At 37.3% G+C, this 26,899-nt stretch overlaps 1 protein-coding gene across 4 annotated transcripts in view; it reads left to right on the forward strand.

Annotated features, from left to right (window-relative positions):
* Window positions 1-26,899, forward strand: part of Sm (heterogeneous nuclear ribonucleoprotein L) — a 157,435-nt gene that overhangs the window by 8,418 nt on the left and 122,118 nt on the right. For 3 of the 4 annotated variants that reach the window (XM_077405518.1, XM_077405517.1, XM_077405516.1), the window contains exons 2-3: window positions 13,515-13,558; window positions 16,017-16,086. In XM_077405518.1, the coding sequence (XP_077261644.1) occupies window positions 13,515-13,558; window positions 16,017-16,086 (114 nt within the window). Of the gene's footprint in view, window positions 1-10,318; window positions 10,570-13,514; window positions 13,559-16,016; window positions 16,087-26,899 lie in introns of those variants that run through there. The other variant, XM_077405519.1, reaches the window with a different exon arrangement.

A 26,899-nucleotide genomic window follows, 5' to 3' on the forward strand; every position in this document is an offset into this window, starting at 1 on the left:
CTTAAAGTCGATCATACTGGCACCACGTTGCTCAGTCAGAGGTCTTTCTAATTATGCCATGGAGGGTTAATCTTTTGCGGGGGTATTATGTCTGTATGTATGTAGGTCACGTTAATCAGGGGATTTGGAATATAATATACATACCTTGTTAAGAAACAGGATATCTAACATTAGAACGGAGTTTACGAGACTTATAATGTTCATAAATTGTATTTTAATAATCTTGTTTTAAAAATATACTTTCGATATTTATATATAGCCATCAGCTGCCGTATCGTAAAGAAATTTATTTACTCAACGATACGGTTTTTCATGTTTATAGCCGTGAAACGCCGCTTTGGACATCGTCGTTAGAATTACACAAGAGTCGGTTCTAAAGTTATGTAAGATGGAAAGGAGGGTATCGACAAGCTGAAATCGCGGCTTTTGCGCGTATCGCGTGTGGATTTCGTCGGACACGCTATTTCGAGGCGGAAGTACGCATATTTTTTCGCGCGCCTTCTCGTTGCCACATTTATTTCGGTATTTACGCAGCCCGAAATAACCGCGCACCGAAATAAAGTCACTCACCCTCGTTAACGAACCGCGCCTTTCAGGACCGGTTTCTTTTAAAACCGGCATTACGCAACGCCCGGGTGTATAATCGCCGAAAATCTGCCCGCGTCTCTTTTGTCTTCGTCTTAGAAAATTCGTGGTGCCGAATGCTGTTAAAACGACCGAGATGGATACTGTTTTATTAATCATTTTTAATTCGGAAGCGTTAATTATAAGGAAGATCTACACTGGCGACTTCAGTAGTTCTCGAATTTCGTGATTCTCATGAATAACGTTAACTTTACGTCACACGTCGCAGTTCATCATGATCTCTTGTTGGAACGTTTTGCGCGACGCGCCAAATATATACTTTTTTTTCCCGTTCTTTTACAATGTGCACGGAGCTTTTGCACGTTCTCAATCCGGATGAAACGGATTTTAACATCGGGGCCAGCTTTAAAATCCATTGTGATCCGCAGGCGGTGTAGATTTCATGGCGCTATCCGTGCAGAATCGTGAAAGAAACGTGAGCCAGATGTCATCAGTTTGTAATCAATAAAGGCGCGCAAACTGTGCGATATAGCGTCGAGAATTTTAATCGCGCGGGACGAGTATGTTTCCGCATGCGAATTACTCCTTCGCCCGACTATAGTATTTCCGCGAAATGCAAATTCGATTTTACCCGCACGTTCTACATTCTATCGCCTTCTTTTGATTTCGTACCTCGCGCGTTAGAATCAGATGCACGCTCGCAGCAACCTGATGCATCTTTTCAAATTCACAACTCGATTAGCATATGTAAAGGATGTAATGAATCTCCCAAAACAGATTAGAACGCAGAAAGATAGCACAGAGATAGAATATTTCCGACATGAAGTCGCGTGCATGATAATATGCCAGTTGTTTCACACAAAACCACTGGATTGTACATACACCCTAAAAGCACGTTTGTGAGGCTAAAAGCTAAAAACAAATTTGTTTACGTAGGTTACATCAACAAATTATCTTCACTTCTGTCAACCTTCGCACGTGATTAAGTCAATACACGTGACCTAGGTTTGAACGTGTAATTAGATGCTTTTGCGCTTAATGAGCTAAGAGGCAAACTGCTTTATTATCGCAGTTATTATTAAAGTTAATAAGGTGGTGTATGCTATGATAACAAAGATGTAGCATTGTTCTTCTTTTCTTTTCGATTATATCGAGGATTATATAACGTAATTCTCATGGTTTGGTTGCAGAAACTTAAAAGGTCTTCGTTATAAGATGTTCTCATTTATCTCTAATGTCACCATATAAGATTGTTCAGCTAGCAATATAAAATATTTATTAGATTCCGATAATACGTAAGGAATAATTTGTTTAAATGGACAATTTATTGCACGAGATTCTTTATAACATACCATTTTTATAATTCTTGATGCTTCGCGTTACAATTTCAATTCGATATCGCGGTCACATCACGAGTGCCGTGGTAATGTCTTTTCGTTCGGAAATTTACACCTGACGATAGGGTATTTCCGTAAATGTGAAATTGCGTCCGCTCGCTTATCGTTCGTTCACTTGGCTGCGATATTTCCGTCACTTCGACGGAAAACATTGCCATTTCCACGGAAATCATCGGTTAAACTCCTCAACGGTTTCTCATCGCCACGAATAATTGAACCGATTTCGCGATATGTGGTCCATCGAATGCGCAATATTATTTCTGCATCGTCGTTACGTGATGACATCTATATACCTGCGCGTCGCGAAAAGCGTCGCGCGATTTTCCAAGACGGTCTATAACTTAAAGTTAACGTAAACTTAATAACCTAAAGTTTGACACGAAACTCGCGAATTTGTGTGAAACGTTTCAACATTGAATGTGTTGTTCTATCGCGGTTTGGAGTTTGATAAGGTTTTCATAAGCGAAAAGTTCTTGCGCTCCGGCGCTATTCATGCCATTATAAAGAGATGTCTTTATTAATGCCGGGGGATGACGTGCGCTTCGCAACAAATGAGTTAAAGGAACATCGCTTCATAAGATCTTAGATACAATAGAAACGGAAACAATAACTAAATTGCATTGGAACAGGAACGAGTTTCGTTAAGAAAGTTCTCGTTTTGCTCCGTTACCGTTTGTCATTTTCATCATTAAGAAAATATGGGACACGGAATCACCTATGCGAGACGTAAAAGCGGCGAATTGCAGTTACAAAGTACTTAGTTTTCAAGAAAAAGAACTCAATTTGCTGAATCGATTTTGCCGTTTATCGAAGAGAACGTCGATGTAAACACTTTCGATGTCGACACTAATCAAACTAGATTCAGTTTCTACACGAACAGGTTTTAGACTTTGAGATTAATTGTTAATGATAGATCACAACGTTATAATCGTCCAAGATTTTACATTTTTGCTGCATCTTTTTAGCTTATCTCACTCTCTTTTTCTTCGCCTTGCTGACGATCTGTGAAACCCGCGAAGCACACACGTCATCAGTGTTCACGTTGCGTCATACCCCGAAGAAGTGCGCGATCAAAAGTCCGTGATTCGACGACAAGGATACGCGACGAGAAATCGCGTTAGCTCCGATATCGGATCCCGCATCCAATCCTCAAAATTGCGCGAAGGCTCGCGTTTCTCGTTTCTTTCTCCTCTTTCGCCCTCCATCGGTTCCCTTATCGTCTCCGAACGAACGTACGCGCGTTACTTCATACAAGTTCGCTCCGCTTTCAGGAGTATTGCATTGCGTGGTATATCGGATGGACGTAGGCCGCATAACAACCGTGTTTATATCCGCGCCGCGGAAGTTTTCGCTTCTCTTTCGAAGCGCTGCCAGCCGCGAATAATATCCATCTACATATTTAAGCGCCGTGCGTCGCGCAACCACCGCGGCTTTGCACAGAATGCATCAAATTTCAAAAGACGAAAGTTGCATTCTCGCAACGCCGCGTCCAGGTGCCTTTCATCTGGTTGTATTATAATTTGTCGACTTTTTGTTTCCGCTGCATATATTTCCCCCGCGCCAGCGCTCATTTAATATACCGTGCCATAAAAGATTCTGTTTTTTGTTGTCGAAAATTGAACATTCTGTATAATAATTTCTGGTATAATACACTTTGACACAGGAGTTTTGAATGAAAAGAGTTAAGTTAAAAAAAAAATAGAGATTTGATTTTCAAACTAATTAGAATATTGTTGCAAGAAGTACGTATACGATTTGTTCAAATCATGTATTTACATTAGCATGTTCCGTTATGCTTCAATATTCTTTCAAGGGAAAAAAAACGTTATTCAGTGAAAATTTAAATTTAACATAATAAAAATAAAATATATTACAGTTATATATAGATATATCCCAGACGTTTAGTACTGCATTGAAAAGATTGCAACACACACCTAACAGACTTCGCATCAGAAGATTCTTGCGGCAACGTAACGCAAAGAGTAATCGGGGATCCCTTTTGCGTTTTCAACAAGCAGAACATACATATAAATGAAATTTTTTAGCGGAATCATTTTTGGCGATAGCGGACCCGGTCTATCTTTTTTTTTTCCGCGCGTGTTGATTTGCCTCTAGCGGGACGCCGGTATGCATCAGATTATCGCGAGGCGAAGCCCTGAACTCCGTCATCGTCATATCTCGTTATCGCCTGTTTACACGAACGTTTTCTCCCCGGACGAGGCGAGGCGAGGAGCGGCGCGTGCACACCGACGCCGCGTATACACGGTGCGAAAATTTACGGCATCGAGTTAAATGGAATTAAGGCCGCCACGAGAGAGAAGTTGCGGCGAAATTAGAACAGCGAGGCCGCCGCGTTGCGCCGCGCCGCGCGCGCGTTCGGCACTTAATGATGCTCATCGCTTTTCCCGTTTTCGATTTTCCGTCGCGCCGCGCCGCGCCGTGCCATGCTCGCACTGAGACGCGCCGTTGCGTCACCGAGATTTTCTTCGCCCGTTCAAAGCCGGATACGGATGACTGATATTTCAAGAATAACGGAGAGGCACAGCTATAAGGTTATTCTCTTTTCGTCAAACGTATTGAACGCGAATCGCGGAGTCAAGCGAGCATATCTCACTCAGACACTTTGCGATTGTGAGAATCGCCTTTTGATATTCCTTATACTATTTTTCTGATCTCTCATGTGTTATTATATATTCAAGATTTAATACGCAAAATAATTTTTACAACGTGACTGAAAAGAAATGGTAGAATGATTTAAAAATAAAATCTATAATGCGATTAAAAATTTAGTAAATTACTTATTCGCTACATTGCTTTTTAGGTTTTGATTTATAATGGTATTTTTTAAAGCTTTTCGATTAATTATAACATTTTACCATCTACATATTTATACTTTTTTTTGAAAAATTTCTTAAAATTCTGTAATTTTCCATTTTTATAACTGTCGATTTTAAATCTTTGTTATAATAGATGATGACTTTCTTGCCGATATTTGCCAAAGATTATATCTCTGTTATATTGTATCGTCATATCACATTATCGTACCATCTGTTTTATAAAATCCTGTATTATGCGCCATTGTTATTCCGACGATTACAATTAGGTATCGCTAATCAGAAGAATCATAATTCGCAACAAACGTAAAACAGGGAAATTAGAACGATTATTACAATTCCTAGCGTTCACATATGCGTAAACGACTTATTACAGCAAAACTTTCTAATGTGTGATTTTAAAATGCTACACATGAAAAATGATTAGATAAGCGTTAAATCTGATAAAATACGTCCGCCCGTTTCAGAGATCATTATCGCAACTCATCCATATTTCAACGTCCATAATCTAATTATTACATCGTAACAGTCTAATGATTAACCGAATTATCATTTAGCTGAACTGCGCAAACGCAGTAATTTAATAAAGTTAACGATAATTATAATGACGCTATTCTATATATATAATAATGGTCCCAACTGCTCTCGTCTTTTGATTCTTTTCTGTTATACTTTTTCAGTATTTTTTACTCGTAGAGCAACTATCGCAGTAATTATATTAAATTCATGATTCTTTAATGAAAAAGAGAAATATTTACCTCTTACAAGAAATTTTTGTAAATATATTGATAAACTAACTTATTATCGAAAGCACTTTCAAGAAAATAATTCTCAGAATTAGAGTTGATTTTTCATTATAGAAAAGATTGTTCACTGCTTCATATTGATATCTTTAATTTTTGTACAGGTAAAAATAATTGAAAGGGTTGTAACAATATCGGTGTGGAAAAGAAGTATTTAAACACAGAACGTTAGACTTTCTTTGTTGTTGTTGGTTGAGGAAATTCGGCCTGTGCAGACATGAAAATAGAAGGGTGCGTGTAGGGTTAAAAGTGCGCGCAGTAGAAAGGATTGACGCGCGTTTTCGCACAGGCACGCGGCGCGAGTTCACGCGAGGCATGTCTGAAATATTTCCGAGCGGTCTTAAGAGCCAGGGAACGTCGTTCGACGACGGACAGATTCTGTCTTGTACATCGGAGCCGGTCGGTATTCGAGAAAAAGAGAAATTGCGCTGTAGCCCGGCAATTCGCGCGCGCGCGAATACGCTGGCGACGCACATTGTTCTGCTCTAATAATTGCGTTCAGAATCAATTTGCCGTGACGAAATAGTTTCGGACGGCTGGACGTGATTTAGAATCGCCCAAATAATTCGTTTAGCGCGTTCAGACTTGCATAAAGAGGAACCATCAGACGAATCATCGTTTTTCGAATGCTTTTAGGAGTAACGACAGTTTCTTTCTTTATATATACAAATCAAAATTTAACGTACGTTATTATTGCTTTTTTACTTTTAAATTTAATGTTTGGAATTAATTTATAGTACCAAGAGGCCCAGAAATGTAGATCAGATAGTTTGCCAAACTGAAGTCACATTTGTGCTCTCTATAATATAACTGGATATCGATAAATTCTAAAGAATACACGAGTTTTGTCAACGACAGATAATCTTTTTCTACGATTTTATAGCAAAGCAAGTGTGATTTATATTTCGCGTTATTCTTTATTTTCTGGTCCGGATAAAAAACTTGAATTTTCACGAAGAACAAAAATTTTGGCGGAAACTATAGAAGTTTAAAGGTGAATTAGAAATTGTGACACGGGGCACGCGACAGGAACGCAAAACGGTGGCGGATTAAAAGCGCGGCGAAATCGCGGAAACTTTCCATGTTATGTCCTGGTGAGAATCGCAGTGCTTTTTTGGGAGGAGGGGTTGAGATAAGTTCGTAGTTCGCGCGCCGCTCCTCTTCTATCCCTCTCGGTCCCCGAAATGTGAGAAGACACCAGCTGCTCGGCTGTGAAATTAACGCGAAATGCACGAAAAGTTTCGTCTTGCTGCCTGCCGAGGATGCCGACGTGGCGGGAGGTCCGTACGTAATTCATAGCAGACAAGATAATTGGGGCACGGCGATTGCACACATACACACAAAACGCTCGCACTCGAGGGAATTCGCGCGAGAACTCGACGCACGTAACATCTAACCGGTTCGTCTGTGTATTTTCCAAGAAATCGCACGCTATGTGTTACTATTTATCCGCGCGATTCATTAACTCGCGTTGCGCTCGTTATGCTTTATTACGTGTTAATTTTCCTTTGAAAAATATATGATGTTGCATTCAAACGTGATTATTTTTGTCCTGTACGGAGATTATAGTAAAACGCAATCTAAATAATCTAAATAATCTATTAAAAAAATATTTTTTAATTTTTTATATCGCTTGTGTTATTTAAACGTATATTATATGTAATTGCACATTTCTAGAAATAGTATTGAAAAAAAAAATGATTTAATAACATTTAAATAGATCGAGTAAACAAGTTTATCACAGAAATGTTATTTCTAGTAATAAGCATTTTTATTGTATTTTGCTTCATACATTAACAATAATTGTTAGAACTTTTAAAGAGTTATTTTGAAAACAATATAGATGAAAGAATGTTTTAAATTTCTATTTAATTTTGTATAAAACCAGCGCAGCAATTAATGAGTATGTATACCAAGAATTTTAGAGAATTTTAATTAAAATACTTATTTACATCTCGAAATTCTGAAGTAGTAGAAATGTGGCCAGGAAAATATGCAATTTCGCAATTGGTTATCACCGAGGTTATCGCGATGGGAGATGCAATTAGAGAAATGCCAAATAGAGTAATATGAATATTGGCTTCTTATTGCGAGTTCTACCGATCATTGCGAGATGTGAAACTTTTTAAAGACTCCGCTTATCGAAATTTCGATAACATCCACGGGATGTAAGCACAGGAGGGGACGAATGAGTGTAAACTTGCTTCTAGGTTTCTTAACAAATTTCATTCCGGAAGTTCACATTGCTCTTTCGCGCGCGCTCTTAGATTTGAAGTAAATTAAATGTTAACAAATCCTTATAAAGACGAAACAAAGATAGAGATTTTTTTCACTACAGATGTATTTTTCTTTTATGTGCGGAAGATTGGAAAAATAACCTTGCTAAAGTAAAAGTGGCTTTCCTAAATTGTCCTAATACGTTGACTTGAGAATATCATAAATTGAGAAGAGAGAGAGATTACTCTTTCGGTATTAAAGTTACTTTTTAGCTATTTTTTTCTACCATCAAGCAAAAAATACGTAGAATCGGCCAAACTTCTTTTAACCTTAATCTACGTTGATGGACTCGATACGGGTTCTATTTGCTGAAACTATAATGTAACTTCGCGAACTATTTGTTATTTCGCAAATCGACTGAACTGTTGTTCGAATGATATTGACATAGGGTGCGCGCGCGCGGTACGCTATTAGCGTCTATTCCCTTCCCGGTCAATGCTCTAGCTTTAGTCGATCTAGAACGGTGACTAGAGCAAATCGAAGCGGACCACAGAAGCCGGATAGGTCGCTGCTCGATGCCCGGGGAGAAAGTCGATTGGCTGCGTGCCAGCCACGTGCTGATAAAGAGATTACAAACAGGAGCAACGCCTCTGCAACGAAACTTTCTGCATTCCCGCGTGTTCAGAAACGAACAAGTTGCCCCCCCCCCCGGCAATTTCACATTCTGCGCATTCGCGATAATTTTGCATATTTTTCATTTAAATATTTGTTCAAATTTTCTATAGACCTTTACATCATTTAAAACTTTAAATGGTGCATCGGCGTTTTGTTTATCGTTCAGAGTAGCCTTCCAAACTTAACGTTGGTGCGAAGCGACATAATTTTTTGCATACCGCCCATGCATAATTGATTTTCTTATAAGGTGATTGCGTTTGAGAAGATGATGGTGTTTGGTTTCGTCTTGGAATTTAAAAAAAGTTACAGCTAGGTTACAAGTTAATTTTTATGCAGATGTTTTACATATAATAAAAGATAACTTAATTCTCTCGTATATGCAATCGCGATATAAGAACGACAGAAAACAATTTTTTATTAAATATGAAAAATATAGAGAAAGATAAAGAAAGATATTCTTGCATTATTTTTTTAAGAAGCAGTAACACTGTTCAATTCGCAGGACTATTCGTCCCCTTTTTTGAATAAATATTAGAAGAGCATTTTATTGTATTGTGAAGTAAGCATATCGGCAAATGAATATCTCGAATCTTATTATCTTTTATTGTGACATGTATATAAACAGCGGAGAAAATCAGCCGATGTCGACGAAAGGTCAAACTCAATAGGTAGATTCATTTGACAGACGAACACGAGCCGGTGGAAGCGATCCCAATTTTATGTCGAGGACACAGCATGTTTCAAAGGTGTCTCAAGATCTATTATATATATTTAGAATAATATAAGATTGCATCTTCCTTTTATTTAATAATAATTTTACCCAATACATACATGTAGGATCTTTATTTTATTTAAAAGAAATCTACAACAGTTTAGACCAATGAACGTTTAATTAGTGACAAATAATAAACTCTCGTTTCGCTTTCGCGCACTACATTTCTGTTCTCGGATCACGACTTTTCCGCACGCTCTCTCGTAACGCCGATTTACGACTGAACTCCGACCGATCGTCCTCAGCATCTCGCTTGACAACAAAACAAAATTCGGAGTAAAACATTTATTGATCAAACATTCAAACATTAAATGAAAATCGCGCCTGTTACCACGGGCGCTCCTGAAGACAGTTATTCTCTCTCACTCACTCACTCACTCACTCACTCACTCACTCACTCACTCTCACTCTCACTCTCATTCTCTCACTTCTCCACATACATTTCCTTTTCATACATTTCAAAATTAGGAAATAAAATTTGAAAAAGGAAATAAACTGTTTGTTTTGTTAAATTTGGCATTTCTTTAGATATATTGGGTATCGAAATGTGAGAACGAATCCAAATGTTCTATCAGACGTGAAAGCACCTCGCTGTTATTCTTAACGTTGGTCACACCGCACACGGATGCGGTGATCTCGCGTGATCAGCGATATTTTTTCGCGGCGCGACATTCATTGAGCAAAAGCACGTGCTTGGTCGCGCGCCAGTAGGCAGTTATGTTTATAACAACGTATGACAGATTCCCGCGGTATTCTGCCTCGTAACGGCGATACTATGTATAAGCTATAGGACGTACGTGACGACGGAGATCTTGGACGCAGAGCGCGTCGGATATTACGCAGAAACCCTCCCCTCTCGGGAGTATCTCCGCTTGGCCGGCCGCCCAAGCGAATTCTTACCGCTTTCGCGTGGTATTCTTTTTCGGCGGCCGTTCAGCCGTATTTCGCAAGTCATGGACGCGACACCGCGGCGGCGTCGAATAATTAACGAGCGATCGTTGGCGATAAATCATTAAGCTCGGCGACGGCGCTCGAATTGTGCGCGTTCGCGAATCCGTATAACGGTAAACGAGTGCGTGTGTCCGTTCCGGATAGATGCTTTCCTCTTCGTGTGTACTACAAAATCTATTGAAAGTAGGTGTTTTAGTAGGTGTTAGCATCTGCATAAGTGTGTCAGCTTAGATAAAGCAATCGTGAAATAAATGCAATGTGTAATGCGTTAATACAAAGAAAAGAAATGGAATATATGTCTAATGACAGAAATTCTACTAATTTTAGTCTGAAAGGTATGTTCTTTTTCCTCATTATGTACAATTTGACTATAACGAGTTCTGTTTTACTGAAGATGGCATATATGTTCAAGTCATATTGCACGTTTTTATTTACGCTCAACGTTCCTGCAGTAATTGCTGCCTAGCGATAAGAAGAAATATTCATTAAAACCGCCGTATTCATTACGTGTTGATTATTCAGCGAGATGTCGCCGCGAGTTTGAAGAAGGCACGTACAATGATATTAATCAGACAGTACACCGCTAATGGATCTAATACCAATAACAAACACGACGGTTTTGTAATGACGTCGGACAGAAAAGAATTACTAGGATCTAACTTATGGCAATAAGAATTCCATCAACGCATCCTCTCAACAAGGATATAGTATACAAACGATCGTTAATCCCGCCGCGTGTTCTTTACGACTTCATTACTTAGCGACTGGACGCCGCGCTCCGCGCGAATGTGATACGCCTATAGAATGTCTCAGTTTACGCGCAAAACTAAGTGGCAGCCGTCTTATTTGTCACCTTTTGCCATTCAGGCTAATTTCGTAACTGGATCATTAGCGACGCACACGCGCAGATTTATGCACAATTGGATGAACTTCATTATATGCGTTTTTTTTTGTTCATGTTTTTCGTATCGTCTTCTTGCACGCCATATATTTGCGCCAACTATAACAGATACACTACATCGAAAATTAAACTACACTGTCGAAAAACATAATTTAATAATATTGAAAGGTTATTATGTGTAAGAATTATTATATCTTTTTTATTTTTTCAATCAATTTTTAATTAAATTTTTTTTAGTTAAAATCTAGACACAGTCGATATCTTTTGACGCGACTTTTGGACTCGCTCTAACTTTAGAATGTTATTATTCTGACAGACATATAGTTATAATTGAAACACAGAATAGGCCAATGCGTATACTATAAGCACTGATCTTTGATAATCTTGAAAGAATTCTTATTTCTCGTTTTCTCGCGTTTCTTGCTTACAACTCAATATTTAATAAACATTTATTAATCTATCAATATAGTGAAAAATAGAAATATATGAGAAAAGGAGGAATAATTGCATTTACTTCGAAATTGAATTAAACGTTTTCAAGTATTTACAGTACGAGTTCGCAGATTTTTTATTTCTCTGCAAACAAGTTAACTTTGGTTTAAAATTTTTTTTCCTGTTACACCGTGCTGCAGTATATAAGGTGTTTCAGGTGCTTGCAGGTGTCGGAATTTACTGTTACTAGATAATCTTGTATTGATAATTGGGTTCGCGTGAATACTTGGATTTCACTTGTTTGGCAGTTGCGGAAAATGCGAATGAATTATTTAACCGCGACAAGCGACACGTCACTTTGACGTACAAATGCGCCCCGCTTCATGTTTTATTCACTACGCCCGCTGCGCATTACGCGATATGAAGCGACTAGACGCTTAGGGATTGACATTCGCGCGCGGTTTCACAAGGCGGATTATGTTCGGGAACACAATATGGTGAGCCGTGTCGCGGAACGATTCGTCGCACGGCATGAAAAATAGATGAACTTTGCGTATAATTCCGCCACGAGAGTCTTTGTACAGACATTTTTCTACTGAATTCCGACGTTCAAATCGATGTTTGGATGATACTTTAATATCTGGTTCCTAAGAGGATATATTAGACCACGATAGTCACCACACCATTTCAATATAACTGCTAGAAAAAAATAACTTTGGCATTTTTTAAGCATAATTTTTTGGATACTAAAAACAAAATTAACCCTTCATCCCACTAGGTGGGTCGTTTTCGTCCGGGCGAAAATCAAATGTAGTTGTAACTTTTGAAAACGGGTAGAGAGGGCGCCACGTAACTCTTGAAAAAACGAGGTTGGCGGCGAACACTTAAGCACTTCATTTCAAAATAATTGCATGCAATATTTTTTTATGAAAGGTACGTTTTTCCTCTTCAATTTCTTTTTTTCATTCATTTCGATATCTTTATTTGTCTTAAAGTTATGATTTTTTGAGTAAAAAATGATTTTACAAGTTGTAGTTGTAGTTGCTCCATTTTTTAAATACAAATTATGTGAAAAAATTAAATTTTTTATAATTTTATGATTGATACTTCAAATTGAAGGTTTGAATTACCTTCATGAATTTTTTCAGATTTTTTGTAACACTTTAACACTTAAAAAAAACGTCAGAACGAAAACGACCCACCTATATGCAACGTAAAGGTGCCAAAAAAACCTATACGGACGAAGGGTTAAAAAAATGTAGAAAAATATGTGAATAAATAAGGAAGAAAAAGTAGTAAAAAAACTACATATATAATGATAAAACTTACACCTAAGATCATTAGTTTTACTATATAAATTATGTGGTTAAATGTGTGTCTAAACCTCTAACTCTCGAAGGATTGAGGATAGCGAGTTTTGCTTCCGCGCCCCTTAATTACGCGATTCAGATTGGATCGCAAGAATTTTACCTAAGCAACCATACGTCACAGCCCCTAAGGTGTCCCGTTGCACTATTTCCGTCGCTTTGGGTAGCGTGGTAAAAGACATACGCAGGCGTATTAATAGACTGACCGAGCACGACGCGTCTATATACCGTGACGTCGCGCGCACCATCGAAATTTAGCCAAAACCGCACTGTGCAAATTTGTCCTACGCGATTTTCCTATCGACGGAAGACGGTAGTAACACGTGTTGCTGCGAGGTGAGCCCGGGAGGGGAAACCGTGCCGCTCGGGAAATCCGCACTTTCGACTTGCGAGAGTAGTTACAAGAGAGTTGCATTTTCGAGAGAACTTGCCAACCGCACACGGACTGTGCAGATGGCAAAGTAAATGATGTCTCTCTCGGATAAAGCCATTAACGGCGTTTCATTAGTGCGAATTTAACGAATTATAATCGCGTCTTTGAAGGAAAGTTACTAACGCTGTTGCTCGTTTCTTGTTGCAGAATCACGAATATGGCGGATACGGAGACGAGCCACGTCGAAAAAGGTGAGCTTACGTTTGCATTTGAGCGAATAGTTTAGGTTGCGCGTGCGTCAAACGTGTAATCTGTTAAGGACGATGAAGGAATAGGATATTAAAAATGATAAAATGATAAGAGGCCGAAACATTTCTTTACATGTATCCGCTCGTACACGAAATTATATAACAATATTTATGATAATTGAAAATTATGAAATATTAAGAAAAAATACTTTTATTGCTTTGTTTGACTTCATTGAAATGAAGTTTTAATAGTCAATTTAGCGATGACCGTCAGATACTATTTTGTTATTTTGCAAAAAGTTTATTGATATTATACAGAATACATAATTTTACACACTTTTTTTTACACTGAATTGATATATGTGATCGATAACTACCAAGGCTTTCATTAGTGCATCATCTTGAGTTTTTTGATATGTTATCAATCGTATGCATCATCATATTTCTTATTGGACCCATTAACTTTCACAACACTTTTAATTGGACAATGAGTTGCGCGATCGATGACGCCATTCGCTCATAGCTCACTATATTGTATAACAAGTTGCAGTTGCACGCAATTTGCTCGTTCGATCGTTCTCAATAAAGCTATGTTGGTACAATTTCATACATATATAGTTTATACAATTTTTAAAAATATTGATATTTCACAAATCGCACTTTGTGTTCAAGCTATAATATTTTCATTATTTTATATTAGTCATTTTATATTACACGCTTTCTTTAAATTATATTTGCTTTTTATTCCCAATGGGAATGTATAAAATGCGGTCTTTCTTCTAGAAATACGTTCTTATTTGTTCACTATTATATCAATAACACGCCGTTACGAGAACGCTCGAGCGTGGAATTGGATGTCTGATAAGCGCCAAGACGCGTTCTATATATCGCGACAGCGAAAATTAATTAAAACGACGCAGCCGGTCGTCACGAAGTTTGACCCTACTGCCGCTGTCCTATAGTCCCAAAAGTCTATAATAATAAGAAGTTAAGTCGAGCATTTTTTAATCGTGATTCAATCCAGCAGAGGCAATCCGATAGCGAGCGATATCTACTCCACGAACTCGCGATAACTCCTTGGTAAAGTGAATTCGAACCTGGCGAACCGTTGGTTGAGCGGTCACAGATGCAGATATCAGATATTAGATGTTAGATAATCAATGAGAGTCGAGGACAGTATATAGCAGCGAAACGATATTTATCTCTTATTTGCGAGTCCTACATTTTTAAAATCTACGATCTTTTTATTTTCGCGACACAGATACATCTCTGTTTATATCGTATTTTAATTTTCGAACTTTTTAGACTCCAGACTACTTTTCTGTTAGGAGCATTAGTGAGAAAGACGTTATTGAAACACTAAATTGCAGACGCACTTCTATCCAGTTTGAGATATCCTATATGAATAATAGCCGTATCGCAAACACGAGAGCTCGATACAAATAAAAGCTTCGGATAACAATGATCGTCAAGTGGTAATTCAATTTGTATTGTATTGATTCTCGCAGTTGTGAATATTCCATGCTATTAGCTGATGCAATGGCCTTCTTATTATTTTGCTCGTGGAAAAATTATGTAGCGATTGATTTTTGCGTTGGATGCTAGTCACGAAGAAGAGATGTATACGCCAATATCAACTGCGTGAAAAATATATCGCGCGGCGTCCATCATCGGTTGGCTGCTTCGCTATAACGCTACACAACACGTGGGCATGTCAAATCTCGGTTGGAGATTACTTCGTTTTGCTTTTCTCTCAACCGAGATGCGAGATACCTATCTTCCTATTGCTGACGATATAATCCTTTATCGCCGTGTGATGCACGCGTGCAATCCACGTTCTCTATGGAGCAAAAATATTTTTTGAATTATGGAGAGAATTTCTTATATAAAATACTTCTATTTATGTGTGTGTATATATGCATATGGATATATTTTATACGAAATCCTCCACAATTCAAAAAATATTTTTGGCCTGTATACGCATGTATGTAACGTGTACCGTATCAAATAAAATAGTTTGCTAATACTGAAAAAAAAATTTGACAGAAGTAATAACAAACATTTCAATTTCGCGGATAAGACATAGAAATAGTTGTAGATGTTATTGATATATGTTTGCGCATAATCTATAGAAACTAATTTTTTTTATTCGTGAAAACGAAGCCGAGATAATATTTCTAGTTTCAACGGATGCAATTAATGCGATTTTACACTACGTCAGCAAGACGTCCGTGCTGCAGTCAACGAAGAATGAATTATTATTGGCGAATTAGTTTTTGTGAACTCGGCGATAATCCAGGCCTCGTTTTTGAATGGGCTTCCGTTGGAGCGTCTTTTAACGAGGACAAATGATAGAAATTCACGACTTTATCAGTCGCCGCGCACTTATGCCGTAGAATGAACTTTAATAAAGTTCTCTGTGCGTTCGCTGGAATAATACGTATCAATTAATCTGTTTCAGAGAAGACAATAACAAACCGAACCACGTCCTCCTCTTCACAATTATCAATCCAGTTTACCCCATCACTGTGGTAAGTCCTTCACCAATTTATTAACGCTAGAGCGGTCAAGCCTTTCTCTTTTTTGTTCGTTTGTTTTATATGCGTTCAGAAAATAAATATATTATAAAGAAATGCAAATTACATAATTCTTCTAACTTATGTCTTTAAAGTTATTGTACAAAAAAACATCGCAATATCATTCATAAATTATTTCTTATTCGAGGATTAAACGTTTTATTGTTTAAAAGGTAACACGGCAAAGCTGTAGCACTCATAATATATGTCGGCAATGCATGACAATTGTTATATGTGCGGTGCATTTCTTGTGTTTTTTTTTCTACATATATTAACTCGGTGCGGAGTAGTCGGGACGGAAAAGTGGCGCAATTCTGCGACGCGGACTATAACGGGAATTGAAAATATTGGAGCCAAAGCCACAGAGAACAAAAGTTGGCAGCACGTCAGCCTCGTAGATTTCACAGGCCGTCGCACTGCATTTTATTTCTGTTTTGCGCCAATAATAGATGAGCTTTGAGCTCTCCCGCCGTTTCTCTCCGCCGCCCGCGCCGGCGGTCGGGTCGATGTCATTCGACATTGTTTGCGCCGCTTCTGTTCGACCGTGCTCACATAGCTAGCCGGTCACACAAAGCTCGTTTTCTTGCGCTTCTCCCGCCATCGAACCACTAATTAAAGAGCCGAGTGTGAAGGCTTCTTGCTCGTGCGATAACCGAAACTGCTAACAATACTGCGCTACTATCGAAGTGTCCGCCGCATTGCAGTGCGAACACAGCGATAGTCCTTGCTTATTATTATGTTGCGAAACCGCGTCTCTTGATATTCTATCATTACCACCAAACATCTAGAATTTTGTTCCTGTTGTTAGTAACAAAGAATTATCAAAACAAGTTATACACTAATTATTTTACTATACATTTATATATATATATATATATATATATATATAATCCAATAATCCCTTCACAGTCGCATAATAATGTCGTTAGTCGTGTAGACTGCGACGAGTAAAAAGCTAATGCCGGAAACTGTGTACAAGATACAAAGCACGTACCATTAATATTTATTATAGACAAGGCTGTAGCATTGTTGTGGGCAATATACATATATTGTATAATGGGCAATTTATCTTTAATATGCGGCAACAATGAGCTAGAATTTTGCTATGTGTACAAGCACCCGTTAATTTTGAGCGTGCTGAAACGTGACTTCATATTCCATTAACGGCTCATCTTCTTAATTTAATTAAAAGCTCATATAGCTAGAGCTTTCTCGAAGGTTTAAACTCTCGAGCACACTCTTAGATCTTTCTTCGTCCTCGTTTTCTTTCTCTCCCTTTGTCTGTTTTTCACTAACGCAATTATTCGCCTAACATTCTACCTCGTCTTGACGTTTACAAATGAATTGTCATATCCGATATCCATTAAAATAAATTAATCGGTGCATTTGCCTCTCTGTGTCTCGCGAATTATTTTTTTATTTTCTCTTTTCGTGCGAGTTTCTGTATATTTAATCAGCAAATGCGTTGATCGATATTTCATTTTACTTGAAAACATGTTGCTGATTCGATTTCCGGCTTTTTCATCCGCTAGACAAACATTTATCCATGCAGCGAGAACGCTTCGTACATATATGTATTTTACTGTGGATAGGATCTGTGAACGTTAATTGAATATCGTTATTTTGTATAAATAGTAGTAAATTTAAGAAATTTTTAGTTTAGTTTGGTGTGCAATCAAAGTCTTCCTGGTCGTATATATCAACATAACGATGACAGTTGCAGCTGGAAGTAGTCGATGTAAATCTCGGTTATATACTGGGACTGCCAATATTTCCTCGACACATATGGTTGGCGTTATAAGCGAGTTCGCTTTTATGAGGTGCAAGGCAAATTGAACTAAATATCGTGTTTATTGCGGAACTTCCCGAATAGAGCTTCCGATCCCGACGTATATACGATCGCCAAGAGATCTATATTTGTCAATGTGACGTTTATTAATCCGTTATTGAATTATGTCATTCTGTCGGCTTATCTTGCACAAGTGACGAACATGAAACCTATAGGAGAACCAAAAAAAATTTTTTTAATTTTAATTTTTAATTCTTAGAATTTATTTAGTTTACAAAAATGCCACACAAAAATGAATGGAACTGAAACGTGAAGTGAAAAAATGCCATACAAAATCAATTATGCATAGATGAAATCTTTCAGTAGGGTAAACCGTACTTTGTTTTTACTATTATATTCATTCGGTAAGCGTTAAAGTTAAATAATTCTGTAAGTGTTTGTAAACTATTCGTAACGAGAGTTCTTTTCATTGTGACCAGGTTACACTTGTTGGTATAATCTTGCTCCATTCGGATATCGTCTGAGACCGTAAGACGAAACCGAAGTGTTTCTCTCGGCATCGCGACTGTCGCAACTTGCTGCAAGTTGACGTTAATTCGAGTTATTGCGATACAATATTGTGCGAGTGTGTCGCTACACCATACGGTTGCCAATATTTTGCGCCTGAAGTGGCGACGATGGCGTCGGGACGCGCGAAACGATGCACCTCGTGTCTACTTTATCGCGATGCACGTATGTCACGAACAGATAAACGTCAAACGCGGCTAACGACGTGTTCTGTGAATCGCATTGTAACGAATGAAACGAGTATGCGAGATGATTCGAAATAACTTTTTCTTTTCTCAAGATTTCTTTTCTAGACTATCGTATTAAGATAGAGTAGATTGTTCCATGACTTTGTCTTTTAACGACAATTTATATATATTTGATCCATTCTCTGTTAAGGTTTCTCAAACCTAACATGCGGCACAACGTATTTCAACGTATAATACTTTTAACAACATACAAAGCCAACATTTTGGTTCTTTGTTGAGCTGAAACTGTCCAAGAACATTGTAATACTTATTTTCATTAATTCTTCATTAAATTCATTATTTTTACGCAAAAAAAGCCAGAGTATCCATTTTAGATACGCATAATTAGAACGCAAAGAATTTGCTCACAATAGCACAAGTTACAATTATGGGTATGTCTAAATGCGCCACTGCAACATAAATAAAACTCGATAAATAACTTGATAAATTTAACTCTATATTACATCGTGGCGCGATGAGAACGGCCAGTGTATTTCGATATGTCTCATCGAATCGTGCAGACGAGTTGGGCGCGTGACATTGACCTTACAAAATACGAAAGCTTTTGTGCTGGTCCGGGATACATGTGTTCAGGTATAAATTCGAGCGTTTCGGGGAGCGTCTTTAAATAGGTACCGCCGCAAGTGCATACGATTTGCGTTGAAATTCTGAATGGCAGTGACTATGCAAATAAACATCTGGATTGATTTGTCTCGATTTATTATAATAGTTCTGTTGAGCGTATGAATTTAATGATCGCATATACGCGATTTAGGTATTTAAAAATGCGGAGGATATATATATCTCTCTCTATCTCTCTCTCTCTCTCTCTCTCTCTCTCTCTCTCTCTCTCTCTCTCTCTCTCTCTCTCTCTCTCTCTCTCTCGACGGATAAATATTTAATTAAATTAACATAAATTTCTTTACAATGTTTTTGATAGACGTGAAACTTACATTTATTTAAGATATTAGACAAATAATTGCGAAGTTTATTCGAATATGATTTATTGTGTATAAGTTGAATAATTTTTTAGGGATATCGATAGAAGATAATGATGAATATATCATGAGAAATAAAATAATCTAATTCATTAAAAATATTATGTATAAACATATTGGATTAAATATTTATTTACTAAATATTATAAATTTAACACACACACACACACATAGTTAATAACGAATTTCTCAAGTAAAATAATGGACGTAGATTAATAGGGATGTTTAAATAAATTAGTTATATTTCATTAAAAAAAAAGTTTTACGAACGATAATTTCTGTGTTTGATATTAAATTTTAACAAATAAATTGCAGGATCATTAAATTTATATCTAACGCATGCGCTCATTCTATGTTGTCCATCTTGAGTGGTATGTGGTGTTAGCTCGTGTTTGTATAGCTATAATGTGTTCAGCAACTTATGTTACATAGAATGTAGAAATAAATTCTCACGCTTTGACTTTGGCAATAACATACATGATGATGTGCGACAGTCTGCTGGATTTAGATTAATGAAGTAGTTATTTCAAGACTCTCGATTTCGATCCTACACGGAATTCGTAACGTGATCTCGACATACGTTTCTGTCTAGCAACCTGGTAAAGTTGACTGTATAATATAAAAATTTGTTTTGCAGCGTATTATATCTCTTTAACGAATTAATAATGCAATCTGGTTAACAGGTAATGTTAATAAAATAACATGAATGGGTAACGTAGTAAAATAATATGAATTAACGAGAAAATTTTAGCAGAAATCTGAGTATTCGACATTGATTCGAAGGTGATAATTGCAATAATCACAGTATTGTTTAGCCGCGATGTGAAATAATGCATTTTATCGTTTTAATTACATATTTTCGAACAAATTGAGATAAATTGTTCTGTAGCGCGATATAATATTTAATTACTCGGAAAACGTACGACGGTGCAGTTTATATTAATTCGTATTTTATTGTTATCAGCTTCGTTTATTTTTGGTGCTGAAAAGTGGTCGATGGTGAAGCGTACGTATCCCATAAAAAGTGTTGCATGCCATGTTGGGGAACAATAAAATTGTCTGTTATAGTGACGAAGTGTGCTATAAACCATGACGTTGCCCAAATCTTTCTCGACACGCGAAAAACATGACATTTTTATAGCGAACTATTGAAGCTTCAAAAACCCATTCCGCTTTTGGAGAAAGAGCATGTGCTCTCGCTAAAAAAGCCTAGGTAAATGAAACTGGGCCATTGCTACTAAAAATAATTGCAAAAACCTAGTTTCATTAATCCTAACATTTTTTTTTTTATAAATGAAAGAATATTTGAAGAGAATTGTTGAATTGGAAATTGATAAGTTTTGTATATTATTAATTTATAATTTGTATAAAAACAGGATAAGTATATGAATATTTATTTATACGAAGTTTTGATACGAAATCACGTCTCATAATTTATAGATTTAAATTTTATTCAACACGATAACTTAAAGGTATAGATCAAGTTAACTCGGGGGTTGACTAAAAATAATCTCCCGGGGTTCCTTGTAAGCAGAAACTTTTCGGCATCCTGTATTTGCTTTAAGGCAACTTTGGGTCATACTTTTAGTCTAAATAAGTTTAGCCCGACAGTCGGGGAAAATATTTCGTCGAGTTGTCGCGAGTATGCGCGATGTTCGTGAGCTTCACGCGTAAATTTGCATTTTATCATCATATATAGTTGCTCCATGGTTGCACTCGCGACCGGATAATTTTCGGTAGGCAAACTTGGCGATGGCGGACACGTCCTCCCGAGATGGAGTCTTTCCTCCCTCGAAACGACACGTGGAATTATATTCCCACATGGAGTGACAGTGCGAGTGCAAAGTTTCGCATATCGGTTTCGGGGCGAAAGGCGCAACGCGCACATGAACGTCTAACGCATTTAATGTTTGCGACCTACTTTCCTTGTCTCCGGAGAGAAAGCTCGCCTGGATCACCATCTCTCCCGCATGTTTGCTGTTAATTCAAAACTGACTTACATCTGAAATTTTCTAGGAACGGATACGGCAGCGAGTAGTCCTCGCTAGAATCTTGATCGCATCTTTTTTCTTACGCACGTACCTGACGCAAACTTTCCTTCCTTTAATGACGAATTAGCCGAGTTTCGGAGAACGTTAACGACAGAGTATTGTCGGAGGAAGAATAGAAATTTGCGACAATGCTCGGCGTCGACATCAGTTGTTCGCGTCTTGGCGAAATTGGAAGATTTAATTAATCTACTACCCACTTTGTGCTGAATTTTTACATTTTGAAGGGAATGAAAGTAATATGACGTTAACACATTAAGAATAAATAAATTATGAATTTTTTATCTTTGATTTTAATAAACCAATGAAATTTAAAATTACTGCGGAAAGTGAGTCGTCGTAGGCTAATAATCTTATAGCTATAATATTGTAACAATCATAAAATACTATGTGATAATATGTGAAACAGCACTCATTCTTATCTCGTTCGAGTGTCGGTAGGTGAATGATCTCTCGTCGATCTATGATTCCGCGCAATGGCATTCTGTACGCCGCAAAAACACACGCCAAGACCGCGCGCCAACCGCCAAGCAGTTAGTCGATCCGAGATATTTGACACTTTTTATAAAATAATTTTAATATATTTTGTTCCTTGTGCATTACAAATCAAGTTTCGATATATGCATTGGGCTATCGTTGTGTATAATGTTTAACGTTTACTTCAAGAATAATGTTTGTTTGTTTGTTTGTTTGTTTTTTTTTTTTAATTGAGAAAGAGTACTCGAGTTTTTATCGTTTTGTTTCTGTCTTAACAATTTTTTTACTCCAAGCGTTTATTTTGATCTTGCGTGCATTTCATTTGACTGACGTTTGCAGAAATCTAGCAACTGTATATACGGTGTTGAAAAATTTATATGAATGATAGGTTGTTGGAGCGAATCGAGGATCCGAGATCCGACTCGCTCGGCCGTTAACGCAACATTTTTCCGTCTGAATAGAGACACTGTTGCACGCGCATAAAGCAGGTTTATTCTCGCTGTCATTATTTCAAGATGCTCGTCCGTCTTATAGTCCTCGCACAATTAATCGCGATATTTTGAGCGGCGCATCTACCGTAGCGCAATGTCTCAAAATGATTACATTCTACTATCGAAAATAAACTTGCGTACATGTCGACGCGCGCACGTGTCACAATAATCCAGCGCGTTCTTCTGAAAAGTATTTCTACGCGATGTGTTTATAAACAGATCTGTGGGATTGTCGCCGGTACGCGTTCTGAGGAATGATTCATCTCGTCGATCCATCTTTCGCGATGCCGCGAGAAAAAGTAGCATGTCTTTTTCGTTCTCTGCTTCTTTCTCACGACATGCGGTTTTCCATGTAATTAATTTATAACGTTCGACGAAGATATTTCGATTTACTCGGAATTGTATGATTAGAATTAATAAGGCACATTATTTTCCAATAAATAAATGCATAGACATTTTTAGACGAATTTAATTTGTCGATTTCTAATAGGTAAAGGATAAACGTATAATAGAGAATACGTAAATTGGCATTTAAGTAATTGGCAATTATTAATTATCTGTCTGGATGCTTAATCACGCCGCTAAAGCAATATATAGATTTCGCACGTTGCGCGATTTAAATAGAAATTTGATCGCGAGATCCAATTTCTGGGGGAGAGGGCAAGTAACGTTATCGCCTGGTTTCTGTAACTGTGCAATGTTAAACGGCCACCGAACGTGCGTATGCGGCATAGTTATGCTATCGTTATCGAATCATTATCTGATGCGTTTAACCGCACGTTTTCATTTTGCCAGTTAACGTTTGCACTGTATTGTGTTTCCAAATTGATAGGTTGAGTCACGAACGTTCGGGCATTCTTATCGAACTATCAGAGAAACGTAAAAGCTGTTTCCGTGTCTAAAATTCCTGTGAAAAATTAGTAATGCCAGATTATCACCTTTTGTTATACAATGTGTGAACAGTTAATAGAATTCGCATTGCTTTAGTTTCATAGAACTTTGTATAGAACTTTGTATAAAGTTATTATTTTTTTACAGAGAGAATATTATTGGATGTTTTTTTATTTGTTCGATTTTAATAATTAACTTTTTTCTCGCACACATTCTCTTATATTTTTATCTGAAAAACAATTCTTTATATTTTCTTTTTTATTTTGTGAATCTACATATATTGCATATTAAATGGTATATATTTTTGATAGTATATACAAATTACTATATTCTAGAGATTTAATTTTAGGAAGTCGTAAATATATATATATATATATATATATATATATATATATATATATATAGTCCCGATTTAAGTTGAAAATTTAATTAACGCCCTGAAAGGATATGCGGCTATTATATAGCAAGGGTTTCTCGACATGTAATATATACCGAGACCTGAACTTCTGTGCACGTGTCGTAATCCAAGATATGAGTCATTCTAGTTGTGTCGCAGGCTTGCTTAGACACCCTGTATTGTGTCCAAATGATACGACAATAGTCATTTCAGAGGATTGCTCCTATTGTTCCACGAACTTCTATAATAGCTCTTATCTTAAATTTGTTAATGTACACAAAATGTATAATTCTCTAACGCAGGCAAAGATATTTTTTGTGCTTTTTTTTTAGAACGTATTAATGTAAATTAGAAACATTCCTTTAAGAAAAACTTTTCCCGAATAAATAATTTCCTTTCAAGAACCTTCTTCAATATTTCTCCGCTTCTAATTTAAATATTTTAACCGCACTCTTTGTACGTGCTTATTCTTCTTATCGTATCGCTTAATGGTTCTTACATTTCCGACTATATGGCTTTGTCATGAGAAAGTTTTAACGCTTCACGAGCCACATTAACGTTATGTCTTTTACTATTGACTTTACTTCACTTATTTTTCTTCACGCATTTTCCGACTCTCGCTACGATAACGTTAATGTACGCCGTTAAAAAATAAACCGTCGTCAGTGAGCACATAAAACGCGAAAAATCGATGATGGAGAGAGTACGGTATCGACGGTATACCGAGCCGTGAGAGAAAGAGAGAGCATCTTAAAAGTCTGTGTCGTATTCTCGGGTCAGTTTTCCAACAGTTTGAAAGTGTTCGAGAAGAGCAAAAGGAAAAACGTCACGAATGTTAGGGCTTTAAGCTCTAACGCTTTCATATTTTCTCGGTTTCTTGTCCAATTCATTTTTCTACAAACAACTTTTCGAGGTATTTCAATTTTCGACGTGAGTCGCATTTCTGCATGAGATGCCAATGTACGAAAATATAATAACTATCGTGTAGCTTTTATATGAATTGCGTTATATCTTCGTGACAATGCTACTTGCATTTTCAAGTGTTTTTTTCTAAGATAAATTAAATGTTTTTCTAAAATTGTAATTTTTAATAATTTGGAGTAAAATTATAAATCTGTAGGTAAACGTACGAAATAAATAAATGTAAGACAATAAGCTCCATCAGTATTACTGTAATTATAACGTATCGTTGTAGAAAATCTGAAACATATTTTAGGTAACGTGATATAAATTATATCACGCGCTTCAAATACAAAGATATTCGTTCGCGATAAATCATCGGGAGAACACTTGCTCCGGTGCGGGCGCGGGTGAGAAAATCACGATGCTTTTCGCATAGCACATTCAAATGTACGGTCGGATTATAAATCAATCGCAACCGGCGGGGATAATTCATCGGTTAATTCCGATCCAGGGCGCTTCGATCGAATTTCGTAGTTGATTGTTCTGATTGGCAGTATCGAGCTGCTTTTCTGCGATTTTCCATTTGCGATTTCGTAATCCCATCACGCATGCAATTTCTAAAATGGATAATTTCTGAAACCGTCGAGTGACGTTTGATACGTACAAAACCTGATGTTGTCAAACCTTATGCTTTTCGCGCTTGCAATATCGAGACATTGCGAATATCGAAAAGAAAAAATATATAATAGCGCTTTTTTCTTTACTTATATAAAATTACAGAACAATTTTTCTAATGTTAATTAGGTATATTATTACCCTTTTGTATGATTCCACTTTTCCATTTATATAAATTTATATGTAAAACGTATCGATCTACACGTAAAACGTTTGAAATATATTTCTTTCCTTTTCGACGGTTGCTATAACGTCGACCGATTTTCCATGCAGCTTCGGATACTTATCCGGCAATACCGTTTAACAACGCATCACGTCAAAGTTTCGCCGCATTTCGGACGGGGTAATCCATTGTCGGACGGAGCAGGTAATCCATTGTTGACTAAGTCGAGTGGATTCGGATCTCTTTCTCCGATCGATCACTTTTTTTTCCCTAAAGAGAGACAGAGAAGGTCGGCGTACGTTTTAACCACTCTCACGGAGTGGCCGCGATGGGGTGTGGTTCGAGTAGAGTAGGCGAAAGTGGTAGGCCGTGTTTGAATCCATCAAAGCTTGCTCTTTTTCCAGCTCCAGTCGATAATCGATAGAAAACCTAGCCCTTTCCCTCGTTCACCCGCTCTCTTCTCCTCCTTTCACGCCCGGTGTCTTTCGTCGTCGGTGCCCGGAGGGCGTCTATCCAACCAGCAGCCTTTCTTCCTCGCGAACATCCTGTAAGATTCGTCATAAATTCAGGAGTGCTACCACCCACTATCTCGCTGCACCACTGCATGATATATCGCGATAACTTTTATTTACGACGCGACGCCCCATCTCTTCGCTCTCCGAGAGGAGAATTGCGAGTCATGCTGAAAAACCCACGGTTCTCTCGCGATGCTCATCGCGTTGGTCACTGGTGTTTTTTCCGTCCTCAATTCACGACGATAAAACTTGTGCATGATATATTTCCAAAAGCTTCTCTTAATTGCTCCAGTAGTTAACTTGTCGTAAAACTAAAGATGCGCTTCATCGCCCCAGCTAATTTACTACAAATTATGTATACAATTTATACAAAATGGTTATTTTATACATATAATTTGTAATACAAACAATAAGAACGACATCTTTGATGAATTCCTTATGAAAAATACTTATTTTTTAATTTACTAAGTAACTGGTTCTCTTATTAGATTAGATTACATTGTGATTGTGATATATATACAAAGAGAGAAAATTTAATAAAAGAAAAGCCGCACAATTAGTGTGAAACCAGTAATGCGTGAAATTGGTTTTTCAGGATATCACTGGCAAATGAATATTTTATCAGCT

This window comes from Temnothorax americanus, unplaced genomic scaffold (genome assembly GCF_048541705.1).
Source record: "Temnothorax americanus isolate GAGA-0224 unplaced genomic scaffold, ASM4854170v1 Scaffold2, whole genome shotgun sequence".
NCBI classification, from domain to species: domain Eukaryota; kingdom Metazoa; phylum Arthropoda; class Insecta; order Hymenoptera; family Formicidae; genus Temnothorax; species Temnothorax americanus.